General features: G+C 45.8%; 2 protein-coding genes across 2 annotated transcripts in view; one reads left to right on the forward strand and one right to left on the reverse strand.

Annotated features, from left to right (window-relative positions):
• LOC111159027 (acyl-CoA dehydrogenase family member 9) overlaps window positions 1–4,811 on the forward strand; it is a 42,311-nt gene extending 37,500 nt beyond the window's left edge. Inside the window, exons 13-18 of the mRNA XM_022521384.1 lie at window positions 880–959; window positions 1,722–1,848; window positions 2,034–2,111; window positions 2,643–2,771; window positions 3,395–3,467; window positions 4,266–4,811. Of these exons, the coding sequence (XP_022377092.1) occupies window positions 880–959; window positions 1,722–1,848; window positions 2,034–2,111; window positions 2,643–2,771; window positions 3,395–3,467; window positions 4,266–4,366 (588 nt within the window). The 3' untranslated portion in view covers window positions 4,367–4,811. The remainder of the gene's footprint in view (window positions 1–879; window positions 960–1,721; window positions 1,849–2,033; window positions 2,112–2,642; window positions 2,772–3,394; window positions 3,468–4,265) is intronic.
• LOC111159026 (KIAA1257 ortholog) overlaps window positions 4,706–20,864 on the reverse strand; it is an 88,420-nt gene continuing 72,261 nt past the window's right edge. The window contains exons 14-17 of the mRNA XM_022521383.1: window positions 7,768–7,932; window positions 6,994–7,206; window positions 6,769–6,913; window positions 4,706–4,755 (exon numbers count right to left, since the gene is read on the reverse strand). Of these exons, the coding sequence (XP_022377091.1) occupies window positions 4,706–4,755; window positions 6,769–6,913; window positions 6,994–7,206; window positions 7,768–7,932 (573 nt within the window). The remainder of the gene's footprint in view (window positions 4,756–6,768; window positions 6,914–6,993; window positions 7,207–7,767; window positions 7,933–20,864) is intronic.

Raw genomic sequence — 20,864 nt, forward strand, 5'->3', positions numbered from 1 at the left:
CCCCCCCCCCCCCCCCCGGGCATCCCAGCCCTGCACTCCTCTTAGAGGCCTGACAGGATGTGATGTGACCAGCCTGAGGGCACAAGGGGCACTTTCCCAAGGGCATGGGGGACGTGTCGTGTCCCTGCTGCCCCAGGACTGCTGCTTCTGAGTCCCTTTCCCCTCAGCCCTGTTGAATTTGGTCCTGACTGTGGGGGACAGAAGGTTTGAGGGCCATGGAGCCCTTTGTGTGAAACACATGCTCTGGGCTGGAGACTATGCAGGACAGGGCCCACCTTAGCCTGCAGGCCTCCAAGCTCTTCTCTCCCATGTGAGGCCCCTTCCCCTCAGCCTGGTTGAATTTAGTCCTGACGGGGGGTGGGGGGTTTGGGGATAATCCCAGGTGGTGAGCCGTGTGCGCAGGGACAGCAGCTAGGAGAGGTGGCCCTCTGGGTATGGCTGCGTGGCACTGGGGAGCAGCCAGTTCTCGTCCTCTACAGCCAGTGGCTTCCCTGAGGAATATAGTGGCACCCACCCAGCATTCACTGCACCTGGGCACCAGCACCCCTTCCTCCCGGGGAAGGTGGTTTCTCCCATCATAAAGAAGCCAGAGTGGAGGCTTACAGAAAGGGAGGATTCCTGCATCACTGGTCAGAGAGAGGTGGTAGATCCCGAGGGAGGCCACAGCTGTCTGGCCAGGCCCCTGCTTGTCCCTGTGGGGGTGGTTGCCAGTGTGTTGCTGTCACCCTCTGGTCACAGCCCTGCTCCCAGGGTCATGCTGCTTCCAACGTGGCAGCTTCCGTGGCACTGAGTGGGCAGTGGGGTAGCCTAGCCAGCTGCATGCACAGCACAGACAGGGCCATCCCAGTGGGGCCAACATGACTTATCTTCTGGCCACAGGGAACCAACGAGATTCTCCGGATGTACATTGCCTTGACAGGCCTGCAGCACGCCGGCCGCATCCTGACTGCAAGGATCAAGTAGGTGCCAGCCCTGCCAGCTGCTCCTCATATTCCCTCTGCCCATCAGAGGTCCATCCTGGGGCAGCAAGGGCAGGGTGCTACCCTGTCCTGGGATGGGCATCATGGAGCCGTGCAGTGCTCAGCTCAGTCAGAGGCTGGCTGGAGGGAGGGAAAGAAGAGCCTTAAAAGCCGGGCTCCAGAGCTTGGCCTTCACCTGCAGGTGATCGGAGGGGCTGGCTGCCTCAGGAAGCCCTCACTGCTCTCCTCCCCTGGCAGCTCCCATCACCCACACTGCAGGGAGCTTTGTTTTCAGAACCTAGGGAATGAGAGCTGTCCCTCCAACAGGCGCTGGGCTCCAGGGCTACCAACCACAAGACCACTTTTCTTCTTGCACTCTCCTGCTCCGCTTGACCCCCATCATGGGGCTGGAGCAATTAGAAATCGCTGCTGGCACCTGGCATGGGTTGCTCAGGGCGTTTTGCAGACTCCTTAACCCTGGAGCACCCCCGGGGTGGGGGTGGAGGGGGCTGGCTATGACTTGCTTGTGGAGAGCGCTCTGTGTGGCTCTACCTCAGAGACCAGCTGTTCTCTGACGGGGGTGGTGGGGTGGTCTCAGGCATCCAGCAGGCCCAGGGCCAGGTGAGACAGCACCTAGGTCCTGAGTTGGTCCCTTTAATGCCTTGGACAGTCAGAGGGAACAGGTACTAAGAGGAACGCTGTTGCTGGGCATTGGGAACCAGCAGTGCGGCCTGAGTTCATGGGTCCATGGGCTTTCTGCAGAGAGCTTAAACGGGGCAACGTGACCACTGTCATTGAGACCGTTGGCCGAAGGCTGCGAGACTCCCTGGGCCGAACTGTGGATCTGGGGTTGACAGGGAAGCTGGGAGCGGTGCACCCCAGTGTCGCAGTGAGTGGGGACAGATGGCATTACCTCCCTGCCCCTGTGTAGGTATCACCTTCTAGAGGGCTGTGACCAGGGCATTGGGGAGGATGGTCCAGCCTAAAAACAGAGCCTGGGCCCCAGAGCCCCAGCCGGGTGGGATGGGCACCACAGGGAAGTAGCACTAAGTGGTCTTTCCCCTGGCATACTAGGACAGTGCCAACAAGCTCGAGGAGAACGTGTATTACTTCGGCCGCACTGTAGAGACATTGCTACTCCGCTTTGGCAAGGTACCCCGGCCCCTGCCACATCTGGGGATGGCTGGCCCTCCAACTTTGGGGTCAGGAAGATTGGGTGTTTTGCCAGGTGTCCACCTTTGGGACCAGGCTTAGAAAGAGATCTTGGTCACCGTGGAGGGGTAGGGTGGAACTGCCTGTCCCAGGGGCCACTTGGGTGGTGCCTTCTCAGTAAAGGGAGGTTCCTTGGAGTAGGCAGGGCATCCCCAACTGGGCCCAGATCTAGGGCCCCGTTCTGTGAGGCTGTTGCTGCTGAGGGTGACATGAAGCACAGTAAGCAACAGCCTGTGGCCTCAGCCAGGTTTCTGGGACCTGGTCTTGGCTTGACCCATGCCCAAATCTAGACAGAAGGGAAAATAGGCAGCCAGCGAGCCAGGCTTTCACCACCCAAACGGAGAGGCAGTGTTAGTTTCCTTTACTTTCTACTTTCTAAGACTCATGAAATGAGTCTTAGAGATGGCTGAAACTGTGCCCGGGGAGGGAAGTCCTGGGTTGTGAGTCTCCCCGTGGGCTCTGTGTTCACAGACCATCGTGGAGGAGCAGATGGTCCTGAAGCGGGTAGCCAACATCCTCATCAACCTGTACGGCATGACGGCCGTGCTGTCGAGGGCCAGCCGCTCCATCCGAATGGGGATCCGCAACCACGACCACGAGGTGAGCCTTTCGTGCCAGCTTTGTCCTCTGAACTTTAATGAGGCCTGTGGTTGAGGGAGGGGGTCAGTGGGCGGCATGGCCCAGTCGGGACAAGGAACTGGGCAAGTCAAGGGCCTCACCCAGGCATGGGCCTAGGCCGCCAGTGGGTTTGCTGAGTTGTGGCCATGGCCAGCACTGGTGGTCTGTTCCAATGAGAAGGTCTGTGCTACTCAGGACACAGGGCCACTCGCTTTTGTCTTTCTGCCTGTGGAAAGAGGGATAGGTGAGTAATGGGATCCCAAAGTTTGTGTGCTCACCCCATCTGCCTGCCTTACCCTCAGCGGCTGGAATGTAGTTCCTGAGTGCCTCCTGTGTGCTGGGTCTTGACATGCATTGTCCCACAACAGCCTGTGGGCACTAGGATTACGTTGGCCTTCCTGCCACAGAGGAACCTGAGGCTCACAAATGTTGAATAATTTGCTTTTGGGGACAGAGCTGGTTCAGTCAGGGATGGAATTAGAACCTAAGACTCTGATTCCTGCGCCAGGCCTTTTGACCTCGGCCAAGCTGCTGAGTTTGGCTGAGTTTCTCACACACCAGAGAGGGGGTGCCCTAGGTCATCACTTCAACCTTGGTTCTGATAGGTTCTGCTGGCCAACATCTTCTGTGCAGAAGCTTATTACCAGAATCTCTTCACCCTGTCCCAGCTGGACAAGTGTAAGTAGTGAGGCCTTGCGGGGGGCAAAGGGGGAGCGCTGAGTGCAGGTGCCTGTTGACAGCCAGGCTCCCAGGGCCTGCTGGCTGCTCACAGACCTCTCCCTTGAGTGAGGGCTAGTAAGGTCAGGTTCACCTGCAGGATGGCTTGCCAGACAGTAACATGTACCTGCAGATGAAGACTGTCAGAGCCCACAGGCGTGGCCCAGCCTGCCTCACCCGAGTCTGGCAGCTGCCCTCCTAGCAGATAGCCCAGGCTTTGGCTCTAGTCCGTGCAGGGGCTTGGCTCCTGGGGCTGTTCGTACCGTAGTCACTTCGCCATGTCTGAAAACATCCGGCTCAGATTCTTCTGACCTTTATAGTCGTTTTGGCCTCAGGGCTCTGTGTCATGTGTCCCCTGCTGTAGAGCGCAGCCGTGTTGCCAAGTGATGGGAGGAGAGGAGCACATAATTCTGTGCAGCTCCTGGCTCCGGGTGCTGGCATGTGTTGGTCCATGCTGTGGCAGGGAGACGGGGTTGCTCCTCTCGTAGGCTTGACTGGCAAGAAGGTCCTTCTCCAGGCCCTGCTCCCACAGGATCCAGAGTTTTTAGGGGTTAACACGATGAGCCCTTCATTTTCCAGAATGAAGCCCTAGCCCTGTTTCTCCCCGCAGCCAGAATCACTTTCTGGGGCTGTGGAAGTGGAGAGTTACCTTCAGGGTTCCTTCACAGTGGGTGTGGGCTTTTTCTTTTCTTTTTTTTTCAAAGCAGCAGCAGCCCCAGCAATATTTGTTCTCACAAACCTATTTTTTTTTCCTCCCAGATTCTCCAGAAAATCTAGATGAGCAGATTAAGAAGGTATCCCAGCAGGTCCTAGAGAAGCAGGCCTACATTTGTGCCCACCCTCTGGACAGGACATCCTGAAGCAAACCAACAGTGTTCCCTGCTGTCCCCAAGCCATGGCCAATCGATGGACAACTTTCTCCAGCAGATGGAGCACTGGGGCTTTTTCTTCCCCATGTATACCAGAGGGGCCTTCTGACCTGAGGGTACCTTTTTAGGCTTTGCCCTGGGGGCACTGCTGCTTGACCTGGTCCCAGGTTCTGAAGAGACAGAGCGAAAGAGAGAACGCAGTTGGTGACACGTGGGATTTGAGGGGCTTCCGCTAGTTTCGGAGACATCACAGTGGCGACGGGCTTGTGGCACTGGCTCTGTGGGAGGAGTTTGGCAGGGACCTGTTTGAGGCATGGAGAGCCGCTTCTGCTAGGCCGCACGTTCTTGTAGACTGCATTCTCCAAGAAACAGCCTACAAACTGTAGGTGGAACAGATGCACTTAATAACAAAAGATATAAAATGCATGATTTGTGTTTACCCTTCTAGCCTTTGTGCTGTACTGATCCTGTTTTTCCTCAGAACCCTGAGGCCCTCCCTCTAGTGATAGCCTCCAGTGCGTTCCGTCCTCACCCCGCAGGAAGAGGGTCCTGAATGCTGAGGACCAGGTGCCCAGGCCAGGCCACAGTGTCCTGGGGATTACTGAGCCCGTCTCTGGTCTTTCTTAGGTGATGGGTACAAATTACATGGTCTGGTACATGACAGCATACGGTCTTTCCTGCCTGGGGCCTTTCTCTGCACAGTCTATACAGAGCTTGGCCTTCATTCCTGAAAGGGGGGACAACACAGAATCTTGAGGTGATACTAATAGGCCTCTGCATTTTTCTGGACTTCTTCCTGCTCTTGCTTGCCAGATACAGTGGGTCCCAGTGTGCTCACACAGGCAAGCTTGGAGCTTTTGTCTGGATTCGGAGCCGTTTGGGGCTCCAGAAAACCCACCACACATGTTGTCTTGAGGTGGGAGGAGAAGGCCAGACTCTTTCCTTTCCCTTCAAGTACAGTCTGTCTGGTGCGCAGACACCTTGGCTGGCCTCGGCACTTTGCCAGGGACTGGATAACTGATCTTCAAAAGGTAAAAGTTGACAAATCTTATGACATCAGAGCTAACCTTCTTAAGTATTTTGTTGGCAAGAAGAGTACGAATCTGGGACGGTACAGGGACCGGAGGCTGCACAGAGTGCCTTTGCCAAGGAAACTTGGGAAGCAGCTGTCTAGCCCCCACGTCCTGGGAAAGGGGACTTCGCCGTAGGCCCTGTGGCATGGGCACCCCTGTCAGCAGCTGGTTTTCTCTTCATCTAGCCGAGTTTCAAAGGCTGAGACCCCTGGTTCACATCTTGTTTCCCAGCTGCCATTTTCGAGTTTTCTTTAAGCATGGTGGGGAGGAGAGGCCCCAGCTGCCAGATGTACCCAGGGAGCGCCGGCTGGGAAGGCCTGCAGGGAGCCCAACGGCAGCACTCGGGCCAAGGAGGCAAGCCTGGCATTACTAGGCCGGGCCACCCCAACAGGTAACAGGAGAGCTTCAGGCAGCCCCAGAGCCCAGAGCCTGTACTGAAGGGAGGCAGCATGGGCCAGCAGATGGAGCAGGGGGGACAAATTTCAGCAGCTTGTCGGCATTTCCTCCTGCTTCATGGAGCTATTATCAACCTCGGGGGTTGGGGGAGGAAGGAAATTCATTTGTTTATCTGCTCTGGCTTTCAGGGAATGGTTTCTCTGGCAAACCTTGTCACTAAATTCTTTGTCCCTGAATGCACTTTCTGGTAACCAGCAAATTTGGGTTCTCTGTCAACCTATAAATGGAGACCCATCTTTATAAACAGGAGGCTAAAGGGACCCATGCTTCTAGACTCCCTCCCTCTCTCACACACAGGGCGATGGCAACATCATGGAGCAGGAAGGGAGTCAGAAGCTCCCAGAGGTGCCCAGAGCCTCTGCCCCAGCTGCTGGCCAGGCATCTAGACGTCTTGCCTGTTGAGGCCCAGAAAGCCCTTAGACCGATTTCTTAGCTATAAAACATGTAAGTGGGGAAGCCAGGCCCAGAGGGGCCCCCTGGCTGGCTCAGTTGGGTAAGTGGCTGGGCTCTTGTTTATGGCTCAGGTCCCAGGTTTGGGCCCTGTGTCAGACTCCGCACTCAGAGGCTGGAGGATTTTCTCTCTCCCGCTCTGCCCTGCCCCCGCTTGCACGTGCACTCTTCTCAGAGCATCTGCTGTGGTGCCAGAGACCAGGAGCAGTGAAGGGACTCACCCGTCACACAGCAAGTTAGTACTGCGGCTCCAGCTAGAATCCAGGGCTCTGAGTCCCAGCCCAGCACATTAATGCCTGCCCCATTCTGACTCAACTTCCTAGCTTTAGCGAAAACAAAAAGGCCAGGACACCAAGCCGCAGAGACCCTGACTGCCCTCGTCCGGATGCTCCGCCTTGCAGGGGCCTCTGTTACCTGTCGCAGGCCTCGGCGCTGGAGGAGGGGGCAGCTCCAGGAAAAGTGGGGGCTGCCTATACAAGTCGAAGTCCTGGTGGCGCCGGTCCCAGCCCCACCGCTCTCGATCCAGCATGGCAGCAAACCCGGCATTTTCCCTCCACTCCTACACAGAGAACACCACAGTAAGTAAGGAGGGAGGTCCCCGTGGACACTCCACCTGAGCCCCCACTCTGCCCCGTGGACCTCTTTTAGCTCTGGGACGGTGCCGACGGGAGGCAGCCTCAGGTGACAGTCGCTTTCCGGGCTTCTGTGAAGACCTGTCAGTTGGAATCCATTGGCTGTGAGCCAGGCCTGGCGGGATCTCTTCTTGGCTTTCTTCTCCTCCTCCTCAGAGTCCTGAGGCTCCACCATGGCCGAGAGGTACTTCTGGGAGTACGTGAATCTCTTCCTTGGCTCCTGCAAACGAGGGGCAGACATGAAGAGGGAAGGGCTGGTAGCAGCCACCGCTGGGGTGGACTGGCCCTCCAGTCTCCAAGCAAACACTGGAAACGGTGGCACATGGGAGTGGAATGACAGTTCCTGACCGCATAACTAGACCGTTCAGAATAACTGAACTGGGGGTTATGTTCGTGTTCTCTTCAACAGAGGAGCCCTTCTCCAGAGCTAATGCGTTAGAAGCCTAAGCTGAGGTATTTCCTTCGGGGTGACAGCAACGAGCTGCTTTCTAGAGGTAGGGGCCTTGCAGGTGTTTGCAGCTGGGTACACGGGAGCCTATGCTGAGCATCTCTCAGCTCTCCCTCGTGTGTGGGGGATTCCCACAGGGTATGGGAACGGAACACCTCTCCCCCCAGCACCTGGTCTCCTTCCTCTTGCTGCTTGGCTTTCTGGTGCACACCAGAGCGCCCCTGCTGCCTCCTATGTTCAGATGAGGAGCGAGCTCCCTGGATTAGCCAGTTACTGTTCTGTCTGGAGTATAAGCACGGACTGTCTGCCTCCCTACCTGGGCCTCGCACTCACCTTGGCCATCTCTCGATACAGCTCCTTCTTAGCAAGCTCTGTGGAATTCAGGGTCTGGATACTGTAGTTATAAACCGCGTCTTTGGCCGGGGCTGAAATTCGGATCACCTTCACCACAGACTTGGAAGGCTTCTTGCCAAGCTGGTAGGCTCCAGTAATATTTTTCTGAGGAAAGAGACACCAGTCATTACACACAGACCCCTCAACGCCAGCTGCCGGCTTACGGTGAGCAAGGTGATCTGTGGGGCACGGCCGCAGTGTGCAGGGATCACGTCTTGAGCTCCAGCTGCTGTGCCATCACAGAACCTACCAAAAGGTTCCCATTGCTGGCCCTGTCCAACGCGGCGGTCAGGGCCAGAAATGGGATTTGCCTAAGGCCAAAGTAACTAGAATTCACAACACCTGGCCACAGATAGAATTTGGGGCTTCGATGGTCAGAAGTGGGAGACACTTCATGCTTCTGTGGATATACAGGGGAGATGGTGACCTCAAGCAGTAAGAACTACCCTCACTGCCCACAGTCAGCTTTTAGTGCTGACTACACAGGAAGTATCACCACCTCTCCAGAGCCCCCAAGACGGTCTGTCAGCTTCCTTTGTGAATGAAAGCTGCAGTGAAGGGAGAGAACGGAAGGTGGCTGGGACCCCGAAGAGAAGGAGTTGCATTCTTAAGCACTGTGCAGTGTTGTTTGCCCGCCACTTGCCTATTAACCTTCAGCAAAATCACCATCTTTTGCTTTGGGAAAAAAAATTTTTTTTTAACCGAAGATGGTAACCTTGACTCACATTAACCACGTCTTTAGGCCAAACCCAAGTGTCTTGACTTTGTAATCTTTGAGGAATTTCTGTAAGAGAATGCAAAATAATCAAGGAAAAGATTCAAAAATCTGTGATTCACACACAGGAGAGAAAAGTCAAGGCAACAAGTCAAGGCAGTTTGAGAGCAACAGGGTCTGGAGGCAGAGGCAGGCCACAGGTCCTTGGATGAGGGACAGGACTCCTGCCGTGGAGCCCCTTCAAGAGGACTATGCCAGAGGGGCCATCTATGCTGGGACCTTGTAATGCCACACAGAGCTTCAGTCAGAGTAGTGAGTATTCTGTCCAATTTTTCTGGTTGTTCACAATTCGGGGTGGGGGGGGTCTGAATGAGCCAGTCTCCTTTCATAATTAGTGCAAGTCCCCTGCTCCTTCCAAACCTTAGAGCTAGAGCATTACAACCGAGACAGATTTCTCCTTTCATAGTACTTACTCCTTAGAGTTTAAAATGGACATTCTGACCAAAAGAGACCACGTGGTGAGGTGAGAACAGTGGTCCACGGTTGTTCCGGACACCCAGGATTCCCGGCCCTGGGACTGAAGGCTGCAGGGAAATTTGGACTCGCAGCCAAAGGAACTAGATGCCTGAGAAGTAGAACCAGCATAAAAGACCACAGACACAAACTGAACGGAAGCCAAGCTGTTGGAAGAGATGGGATAAAAATTCAAGGCAAATGTAATAATCAGTCTTAAAAGCAGCAGACTAAAGAAACAAACAGTGCATGTAAAACACCAAAGTTGAAATAAAGGACACAAGCGAACAAGACACCCTGCAGAAGTGGGGCAGCTGTAGAAGGAATGAGTGAACTGGAGCTTGAGATAAAATTAGAAAGCCTGAGTTCAGAGACTGGGAACCGAAGTGGAAACAATCCAAATAACAGAAGTTGCGAAAGGAAAGGGAAAGCAGTAGGAAATTTTAAGAAAGAAGGAGCCTCAGAAAAGAGAACAAAAATTCCAAGCCTGCGCACACTGTTAGTGACAGGTAAGACCACAAAGGTAAAGACAAACTCTGAAAACTGCCAGAGAAAGAGCAGGCCACCTGTGCAGGTAAAAGTACCAGACTGGCCTCCAATTCCACAGCAGCAGAACTGTGAACAAGCACTTGAACCTAAGACTGTACACCCAGACGAGACGGCCCTTCCATTGACAGCAGTCAGGTGTACAAGGCTTGGGAGGTTTACACAGCTTTCCAAGGAAAGCACAGAGACTTTCCTTGGAAAATACACTTGGGAAAAAGTCCAAAGGGATGAGGAAAACCCAGGAGTATTTGGACAAAGGTAGCAAGTGATGGTGTCCGGTATCCTAGTGGTTTTCTTGTCTTAAAGGGACATGGAAAGTATAATGATCTAGAACTGAAATTGGAGACTGAATATATAAAAAGGACAGTAGGGTGTGAGTAGGAAAAGATAAAAAGTATAAGTGTGCTATTGGTCTTACAAAGGATATTTAATATAAAAATTCTCAGAATTCAGTAGGAATATATAAAAATGAATATGGTTTTTAGGACAACCACTTTAGAAACAAGATAAACTTTTAAATCAGAAAAAAAAAAAAAAAAAAAAAAAAAAACAACCCTACCCTGTCAAAAGAAACAGGAGAAATTTAAAAGAAAGTGAGGTGGTCCCTCAGAAGCCCAACCTAACAATATTCTCAGTAAACGGGTTGTTTGCCAATTAACAAACCTCCGATTTTTTTTTTTTTTTTTTCAGCTAAGAATATGTTGTCTACAAAAACTGCTTTAGGGGCGCCTAACTGGCTCAGTCGGTAGAACATGCGACCCTTGATCTCAGGGTCATGAGTTCAAGCCCCATAGTGAGTGTAGAGAGGACTTAGAAATCTTTTAAAAACAGCTTTAGACAAAAAGATAACAGGGTTGGAATTAAAGGGAGGAAGAATATAAAGTAGGCAAAAAGGAATCACAAAGCCAAGACACAAACGTGGTATTCTTATATCAAAGCACATAGTTCAAGATAAAAATCTATCAAGAGGCACAAACAGACATTGTATGTTGAGAAAGAGAGCAAGAAGGGGTCACTGTCAATGAACATCTATGCACCTAACAATGTGGTCTCAAAATATATTAAGCAACAGCTGACAGCATTGCAGAGAGAAATGGACATCTGCTTGACATCACAGGAGAGCAAGCACTCGGGATTTGAGGGGCCAAGAATCTGGAGAGAAGAACCGAATCCTTTTTTCCTCCAGTACAGTTTGTTCTCAAGGTATTTGCTGATTCCTAAATTGCCAATGAATGAAACAAATGAGGCAGATAAAAAGAACCCAAGCAGGAAAAGCAGCTAAGAGGTTCAGATGTTAACCAGATAATATGGGAACATGTCACCATACTAGGGAAACAGAAATTGGATTTCACAGTGTGCCAAGGAGGAAGGCCCATGGTTACACCCTAAGCTTACAGTTCAGAATTCAAGAAAATCTATGCTTTAGAAATGTGGGCAAAGAAGGGATGAACCTGTTTAAGAGAGTTTGTCCTTTGTCTTGCCAGAAGATAATTAAATCCTCTCTGGTGGAAGATTTCAGGAGCCTCCACGATTTTTCCTGTGCAGTGTTCAGCATTTAGGAAATAACCCGAGACAATCTACTGATTCAATACAGTCCCTATCCAAATTCCAACGGCATTTTTCACAGAAATAGAACAATTGTAAAATTTTTATAGAACCACAAAAGACCTGGAATAGCCAAAGCAGTCTTCGGAAAGAACAAAACTGGAGGCATCATTTCCTGATTCAGCTATATTGCAAAGCTATAATAATCAGAACAGTGCAGTACTGGCATAAAAACAGACACATAGGTCAATGGAAGGAACAGAGAGCCCAGTAAAACCACATATATACGGTGTATAACAAAGGAACCAATAATATACAATGGAGGGAAAGGACAGTCTTTTCAATAAATGGTGCTGGGAAAATAGGTCACATACCAAAAAAATGCAGTTGGACCACTATTGTATGCCATACACAAACATTTTAACTCAAAATGTATTAAAGACTTGAACTCAAGACTTGAAACCACAAAGTTTCTAGAAGAAAACAGTAGGTAGTTTGCTCCTTGACATCAGTCTCAGCAGTGATTTTTTTTTTTTCTGGATTTGACAACAAAAGCAAAAATAAAGAAGTGGGACTACATCAAACTAAAAACTTCTATCCAGCAAAGGAACCGATTAGCCAAATGAAAGGCCAACTTACCGAATGGGAGACGGCATTTACAAGTGGTATAACCGATAAGGAGCTTGTACCAAAATAAAGAACTAGGACTCAACAGCAAAAACCAAAAAACAACAAAACACACCTGATTAAAAAATGGGCAGAGGAATGTGAATAGGCATTTTTCCAGAGAAGAGCTACAAATGGCCAACAGGTAAGTGAAAAAGTGCTTAATATCATTAATCATCATGGAAATGGAAATCAAAACCACAAAGAGATTTCACCTCACACTTGTTAGAACAACTATTATTAAAAAGACAAGAAATAACAGGTGTGGACAAGGAGAAAATGGAACACGTGTGCACTCTTGGTAGGAATGTGAATTGCTGCAGCCACTATGGAAATAGTAAGGGTCCTCAAAAATATAAAAATAGAAATACCATGTGATTGAGCAATTCCACTTCTGGGTGTTTATCTGCAGGAAATAAAAACACTAACTCAAAAAGGTACATGCACCCCCATGTTCATTGCAGCATTATTTACGACAGGCAAGACATGGAAGAAACCTAAGTGTCTGTCAATGGATGAATGGACAAATAAGATGGGGGGGTGCGTGCATGCATGTGTGCACACGTGTGTGTACATAGTGCAAGGAAATCTTGCCTTCTGTGACAATATGGATGGGCTTTGAGGGCATAATGCTAAATGAAATAAGACAGAGAAATACAAATATTGAGTGACCTCACTTATTTGTGGAATCTAAAAAATACGAACTCCTAGATACACAACAGATAGGTGGTTGCTAGAGGTAGGGGGGGTGAAATGGATAAATGTAGTCAAAGGTACAAACTCCAGTTATACAATAAGTAAATCACAGGATGTCATATATAGCATGGTAACTATAGTTAACGGGGCTGTATTGTATATTTGAAAGTTACTAAGAAAGTAGATCTCAAGATAAAGTTAATTGGGAAGAAGCATGGTACTTTCTAGGTTGATGGAATCATCTACACCCTGATCTGTGTAATGGTTTCATAGGTATGTACATAGATAAAAATGAAGGAGGCTGTATACCTGAGATTCATACGGCTTACTGTATTTAACACATACATCTAAAAAGTAATACCAGAGACAAAAGGACCTATCATATTTATAAAAGAAATCAACAGGCTAAGGCAGTCTGAAATTTGTATATATTTAAAACATAAGCTTGACAGATATAAAGCAAAAACAGATGATAAACCTATAATCATATCTGGAGATTTTAACAGACTTCCCCTAGAACCTGAGAGAAGAGACAATTTAAAGATAAGGATATAGATTTGGGAAAGGAAAAAAATTTTTTAAAATGTTGATGTGAAAAAAAAAATGTTGATGTGTTTGGAACACTATCAACAACTACAGGATACTTTTTTTTTTTTTCCCAAGTATTCTGGAACAGTTTCCAGGATTAACCTATTTTGGACTGTAAATAAAATATCAACAAAGGATAGAAATTATATAGAATATATCCTCTGATCATGCAGTCAAGGTACAAATGAATAACAAAAAGAGGTAACAAAAATCCTAAAATGTTTGGAAATTACACAGTATAGTATTAACTAACTCATCAAAGGACAAATGAAAATGGAAAATAGAAAATTATTTTTAACTGAGTCATCATGAAAATATGATATACAAAAGCTGGGGGATGCACTTAATGTTCATAAGAAGTTTTTAGCCAAAATGAATACATTATAATGATTCATATCTGAAAATTATCTAAACGTCCATCTGAAGAAATTAGAAAAAGCAGAGCAAATTTGAGCCAACAAAAGTAGGAAGGAATAAGAGTAGAGATCCATGAAGTAGAAAATAAATGTACAATATGGAAATTTAAAAAGCAACAGATATTGATTCTTTGAAGAAAATAAAGCATTTGTAAGTGCAATTTCAATGAAGATCTCAAATACCCATAAACAAACTAAAGTATAAATAGCAACCTGATCTGACTGCATTGGCCTTATATATTATTGGGGAAGGGATGGGCTTTTAAGCCAAGTGCTGGTACCATTGAACGTGTGGAAGAAATGAAATTAGATTCCTACCTTCATAAGAAAAATAAATTCCAGGGGTCCCTAGGTGGCTCAGTCTGCCTTCAGCTCAGGTCATGATCTCAGGGTCCTGGGATTGAGCTCTGCATTGAGCTCCCTGCTCAGTGGAGAGCTTGCTTCTCCCTCTGCCCCCAGCTATTGCTCTCTCTCTCTCTCGCTTACTCTCACTCTATCTCAAAACATAAATCTTTAGTAAATAAATATAAAATAAATAAAATCTTTAAAGAAAAATAAATTCCAGATAAATTAAAAATTTAAATCTGATGAACAAAAATTTAAATCTTCTTAGAAGAAAACACTGAATAGTTGTATGACTTTGGGGTAGGAAAAGATTTTAAATAAGGCAAAACATTTAAGTCATAAAAGAAATGGAAATTTTACAAAATAACTTTTGTCCCTTAAAAGACAGCAATAAGAGTGAAAAGAAGTCAAGCACCAAAAGAAGATTTGCAATGTTTATAAAATGCCATTGTTAGCACTGAGAACATTAAAACCACCTAGAGTTCAAAGGAACACATTTACAGAAGAAGAAACTATTAAATTTCAAATAGTAAAAATATATTGAATAAAAATATATTCAACTGCAGTAGTAAACAATGAAATGCAAAGTAAAACCTTCATAGAGACTATTACACATTAGAGACTAGCAATAATTAAAGTCTGACTATAAGAGGTATGAGCATGGAAGTAGGAAAACAGAAATTCATGCATGATTGGCAGGCATATAATGGTCTAAACATTTTGGAAAATAAAGTATTACCCAGACAAGTCAAAGTACAATTTAGCAACTTTTTTTTTTAAGATTTTATTTATTTACTTGACAGAGATCACAAGTAGGCAGAGAGGCAGGCAGAGAGAGGGAGAAGCAGCCTCCCTGCTGAGCAGAGAACCTGATACAGGGCTCGATCCCAGGACCCTGGGATCATGACCTGAGCTGAAGACAGAGGCTTTAACCCACTGAGCCACCCAGGCGCCCCTAATTTAGCAATTCTAATCCTAAGTAAGCCTCTCAAAACAATTCTGCATGTCTATGTTAAAAATATGTAATTACATTGTTTAAATAGCAAAACATAAGAATATAAATGCCCAATGGGGTGCCTGGGTGGCTCAGTCGGTTAGGCGGCTACCTTCGGCTCAGGTCATGATCTCAGGGTCCTGGGATCGAGCCCCACATCGGGCTCCCTGCTCAGCGGGGAATCTGCTTCTCTCTCTGCCTCTGTCTGCTGCTCTGCCTACTTGTATTCTCTACCTGTCAAATAAATAAATAAAATCTTTAAAAAAAAAAGAATATAAATGCCCATTAATAAATTGTGTATAGGTGCGTGGGTGGCTTAGTTGTTATGCATCTACCTTTGGCTTGGGTCATGATCTCAGTGTCCTGGATTGAGTCCTGCTGCTTCCTCTCCCTCTGCCACTCCCCCTGCTGTGCTCTCTCCCTCTCTCTCTTAAATAAAAGTAAAATCTTAAAAATAAATAGTAAAGCAAAGGATAAAGTGGACACAACTCCCCAAGCCCGCCCCCCCCACTACACATCGTAGCAAATAGAAATAAGTAAAATTGTAGTTAGGAAGGAGGAAGATAGGACTTCCAGGATGGTGGAGTAAGGAGCTCAGTCCTCTCCTCAAGAAACAATAAATCTGGATGAAATTGTCAAAAGCAACCACTGGAAATTGTCCAAAGGCATACAAAAAATTTAGATATGTTTACTCATAAAAATGTGCTGAACTTCAGGAAAGCACAGTAGGAGTTTGTGTCGTTCTTGCCACCCCAGGGCACTTAACAGCAGTAGTTCTGCTGGGGCATGCCAGTCCTGAAAATCCGCGGCTGCTCTGCTCACTTGAACGTAGACTTACTCAATTTGAACTGCGGCTTGGCAAACCCCATGTGCGCAGCTGATTATAAGCAACAATAGCAATCTCATCAGCAAAAAAACAGAGCTGTCCCCCTGCTCAGCAGGCCTGAGGTTGCAATCCTATATGCGGCAAGCAAATTAATTAAAATTTAACGGGGAGATAGAGGAAATGAGATAGCCATAAAGGACCTTGACATGCTCTTCATACATCCCTTGCTGACTGTTTGCCCGCATATGCAGAGGAGACATGAGAGGGCCTGTGAAAAGTCAAAGCCAGAGCCAACTTTGAATGCATGCCCCTACCCTACCCACACACAGATCCACTGAAACAGGTTGGAAACCTGGCTGGCTAGAGGTACGCAACTTCTAACCATTTACCGGCTGATCACTGATTGAAGCAGACATGGCGGTGACTCCAAGGAAGCCAGGCTTAAAAATAAAAAGCAATTTTAAAACCAGCAAAGAGGGGTCCCTGGGTGGCTCAGTCAGTTAAGCAATAGAGTCTTGATTTCGTTTCAGGTCATGATCTCAGGGTCATGAGATGAGTCCCACAGTGTGCAGCCTGCTTAAGATTCTCTCTCTCTCCCTCTGCCCCTCCCCCCACACTCATGTACACACACACACAAACACGCACACACACACACACACACACACACACACACACACACACAATCTAAAAACAAAATGGATGCCTGGGTGGCTCAGTTGGTTAAGCATCTACCTTCAGCTCAGATCATGATCTCAGGGTCCTGGGATCAAGTCCCACATCGGGGGGGGGGGTCCCTGCTCAGTGGGGAGTCTGCTTCTCCCTCTGCCTGCCACTCCCCCAGCTTGTGCTCACTTTCTATCAAATAAATAAAATCTTTAAAATAAAAGTAAAAACAAAACCAGGAAAGATAATCAGCTTGCTACAGACCACTGAGGAAAGAGATTCCACATATTTTGTGCAAGCAAGTTATTAAATAACAGCCACCACCATCACCCTTAGGGAGAAAAAGCAGAATCCAGAGCTGCTGCAATGCATTTCCGATGTCTAGTTTTCAACCAAAAATTAGGAGACAAGCAAAGAAATAGTAAAGTGTAAGCCTTAATTCAGGAAAACATAGCAGTCATTAGAAACTGTCGAGTGAATTCAGCTGCTTGACTTAACAGACCTCAATGCAGCTGATACAAAAGCTAACTAAAAATTATTTCAGAAATTTAAGGAAATATACAACTAGTCAAGAAATGGGCAATCTGAATAAAGAGATATTTTTTAAAAAAGCTATATAAAGACTGAAGTTGTAAAGTACAGTAACTGAAATGAAAAATTCACTGGAGGGACATAACAGTTTTAAGCTGACAAAGAATCTGAACCTAAAGATAGAGATTATCCAGTCTGAGAAACAGAAGCAAAAGAATATTTTTTTATATTAATAGTGCCTCATGACCCGTGGGACATTGTTAAGTGAACCAACATGCACAAAATGGAAGTCTGAGAAGGGGCAGAGAAGGAGGAGCAGAAAAAAGTATTGAAGACATTAAGGCCTGAAAGGTTGACCTACTGACCTAGGGAAGCTCAATGAACCCCAAGTAGGGTGAATCTAGAGAGATCCCCACCTGTACATATTAGAATCAAACAGTTGAAAGAAAAAGACAATGAAAAATCTTAGAGCAAGAAAAAAATGACTCACCACGTATACAGAAACAATATAAATAATGGCTTAATATTCATCAGAAACAATAGAGACACAATGTAATGGTATTTTCAAAGTGCTGAAAGAAAAAATATTCTCAGTAAATACCAAGTATTCTATGTCAAGCAAAACCCATCTTTCAAAAGTAATAGTGAAATAAAAATATTCTTTGATAAAGGTAGAATTTGTTGGTAGTGACCTGCTTTATCCGATATACTAAAGGAGGTCTTTTGAAATTGAGAATAAATGACACCAGATAACTAAAATCTACATTAACAAAATCACTGGAAAAGATAAATACATGGTAAATGTAAAATTGTATATAAACATTTTTCCTTCTCTCAAATTCTAATCTGGAAGACATGATTGCATAAAACAATAATAAAATTACATTTGGGGATTGTTTTATACACACACACACACACACACACACACACACACACACACACATATATAGTAACATAACAACATATAACGATAACAGCATAAAGGAGGGGGAGGAAATGGAACTATATTATAGACGTTTCTACATTTTACCCTAATAAAGCTAGTAATAATCTAAACTAGATTGTGATTAAGATGGATATAATGGAAGACTCCTAGAGAACCCACTAATAACTTTTTTTTCAAAGATTTTATTTAATCATTTGACAGAGAGAGATCACAAGTAGGCAGAGAGGCAGGCAGAGAGAGAGAAGGAAGCAGGCTCCCGGCTGAGTAGAGAGCCTGGTGCGGGTCATGATCCCAGGACCCAGAGACCATGACTTGAGCCGAAAGCAGAGGCTTAACCCACTAAGTCACCCAGACACCCCACTAATAACTTCTTTAAGGAAAAAATTCAATGAAGAAATTAAAATGGTACACTAAAAATACCTGTTCAACACAAAAGGAGGCAGTAAAGAAACAAAGGATCAAAATCAATATTAAATATATTTAAGAAACGACATAAATCCAACCTTACCAATAATTATATTATGCATAAATGGACAATCAACCAGCAAAGTTTGTCAGACTGGATTTTTTAAAAAAAGATCCAGCTATCTGCTGTTTAAAATAGACACGTATTAGGGGCGCCTGGGTGGCTCAGTGGGTTAAAGCCTCTGCCTTCAGCTCAGGTCATGATCTCGGAGTCCTGGGATCGAGCCCCACGTCGGGCTCTCTGCTCATCAGGGAGCCTGCTTCCTCCTCTCTCTCTGCCTGCCTCTCTGCCTACTTGTGGTCTCTGTCTGTCAAATAAATAAATAAAATCTTAAAAAAGATAAAATAAAATAAAATAGACATGTATTAGATGCAAAGCCACAAACAGTTTGAGAGTCAAAGAAGGGTGAAAAAATATGTAGTATGCAAACTGGAAGAGAGCTGTTGTGGCTACATTAACATAAAACAAAATGGTTTTTAAGAAATGTTACTAGAAACAAAAAGACATTTCATAATGATTAAAGTCAGTTCATCAGGAAGATATAAACACAAACATATAAAACAACAGAGCCCCAAAATAAACAAAAATGTACAGAATTGAAAGGAGAAATAGATGATTCAACCATGAATAGAGACTTTAATACCTCAATCTCAGCAACTGACAGGACAACTAGAAGGAAAATCAATGACACAAGACTTGAACAAACAGAGCTGGCCATTATATAACATTATGTAACATTCCTCCCAGTGTTAGAAGAATATATATTTCTTTCAAGCCTAAGGATGGATCTAGGCCATAAAACAAATTGTAATAAATTGCACAGGATAGGGGCGCCTGGGTGGCTCAGTCATTAAGCATCTGCCTTTGGCTCAGGTCATGATCCCAGGGTCCCGGGATTGAGTCCTACGTCCAGCTCCCTACTCGGCTGGAAGACTTCTCCCTCTCCCACTTCCCCCGCCTTGTGTTTCCTCTCTTGCTGTCTCTCTTGTCAAATGAATAAATAAAATCTTTAAAAAAAAATTCACAGGACAGAAATCATACAAGGTATGTTCTCCAATCACAACAAAATTGAATTCTAAATTTCTAAAAGCCATAATGGAAATGACTAAATATTTCGTGGTGAGTGAAAATGAAAACCAACAAACCAAGTTTATGGGCTTCATCTAAAGTAGTGTTTGGGGGAAATTTGTAGCTGTACCTACATGTATAAAATAAAAAGATCCAGATCAAAAACATAACTTTACTCCTTAGGAAACTAGAGTCACAAATTGAACCCAAATAAGCAGAAGAAATTACAGTTTAGAGCAGAAAAACATGAAATAGAAAAATAGAGAAAATGAACAAACTCCAAAAATGTTCTTCAAAAAGACCACCACCATTGGCAAATCTTCAGCTAGGATGACCAAGAAAGAGAAAAGATACAAATTAGTAAAATCAAGAGTGAAAGAGGGGACATTCTACTAACTTTATGGAAATTAAAAGAATTATAAGAAAATTCTATTAACTACCACATGTCAGCAAATTAGGTGACTTAGATAAATGGACTGATTCCTAAAAAGACACAAATTATCACACCTGTCTTAAGAAAGATATCTGGGGGCACCTGGGTGGCTCAGGGGGTTAACCTTCTGCCTTTGGCTCAGGTCATGATCTCAGGGTTCTGGGATTGAGCCCCGCATCAAGCTCTCTGCTCAGCAGGGAGACTGATTCCCCCGTCTCTCTGCCTGCCTCTCTGCATACCTGTGATCTCTCTCCCTCTCTCTGTCAAATAAATAAATAAAACCTAAAAAAAAAAAGATATCTGAATAGACTTATCACAAGTAAAGGGATCAAATTAGCCATTTAAAATTTACTCACCAAGAAAAGCTCAGGCTTAGATGGCTTCACTGGATAGTTCTACCAAATACCGAGAGAATGAATGCCAACATTTCACATATTTCCAGAAAACAGAAGGGTAGGAAACACCAACTCATTTTACAGGGCCAATACTACACAAGTACCGATGTCAGACAAAGCTATTACAAGAAAAATACAAAATATTAGCAAACTAAATTCAGAAACACAGAGATAAAAGATCATGCGCCCTGACCAGGTGGGATGCATCCCAGGAATACAAGATTGGGTTAACATCCAAACATCAAGTAATGTAATACATTGTATAAATAAAAGAGAATCTCAATAGAGGCAGAGAAAAAAAAGGATTTGACAAAATTCAACATTTATTCATGATAAAAACAAACTAAGACTACAAGGAAGCTTCCTCAACTTGATAAAGCGCACCACAGTCCTGCAGTTAATATCTAACTTAACGGTCTAAGATTGCTTTCCCCTCAAGAACAGAAAGAAAACAAGGAGGTGTGCTCTTACCACTCCCGTGTGACCCTGTACCATATTCTAGAGGCTCTAAAGTAAAAGGGGATGGGGGTAGTGGTTTCGGAATGAATACCCCCACCCCCTAACTCTTAATGTGGCTGTCTGTATCTGAATAAGGAAGTAATTAAGGTTAGATGAGTCATAAGAGTTGGGGGGGGGGACCCTGATCCAGTAGGATCACGGTCCTTATAAGAAGAGGAACCAGGGA

The sequence above is a fragment of the Enhydra lutris genome, unplaced genomic scaffold (genome assembly GCF_002288905.1).
Source record: "Enhydra lutris kenyoni isolate GAN:26980312 unplaced genomic scaffold, ASM228890v2 scaffoldscaffold66, whole genome shotgun sequence".
NCBI classification, from domain to species: Eukaryota; Metazoa; Chordata; class Mammalia; order Carnivora; family Mustelidae; genus Enhydra; species Enhydra lutris.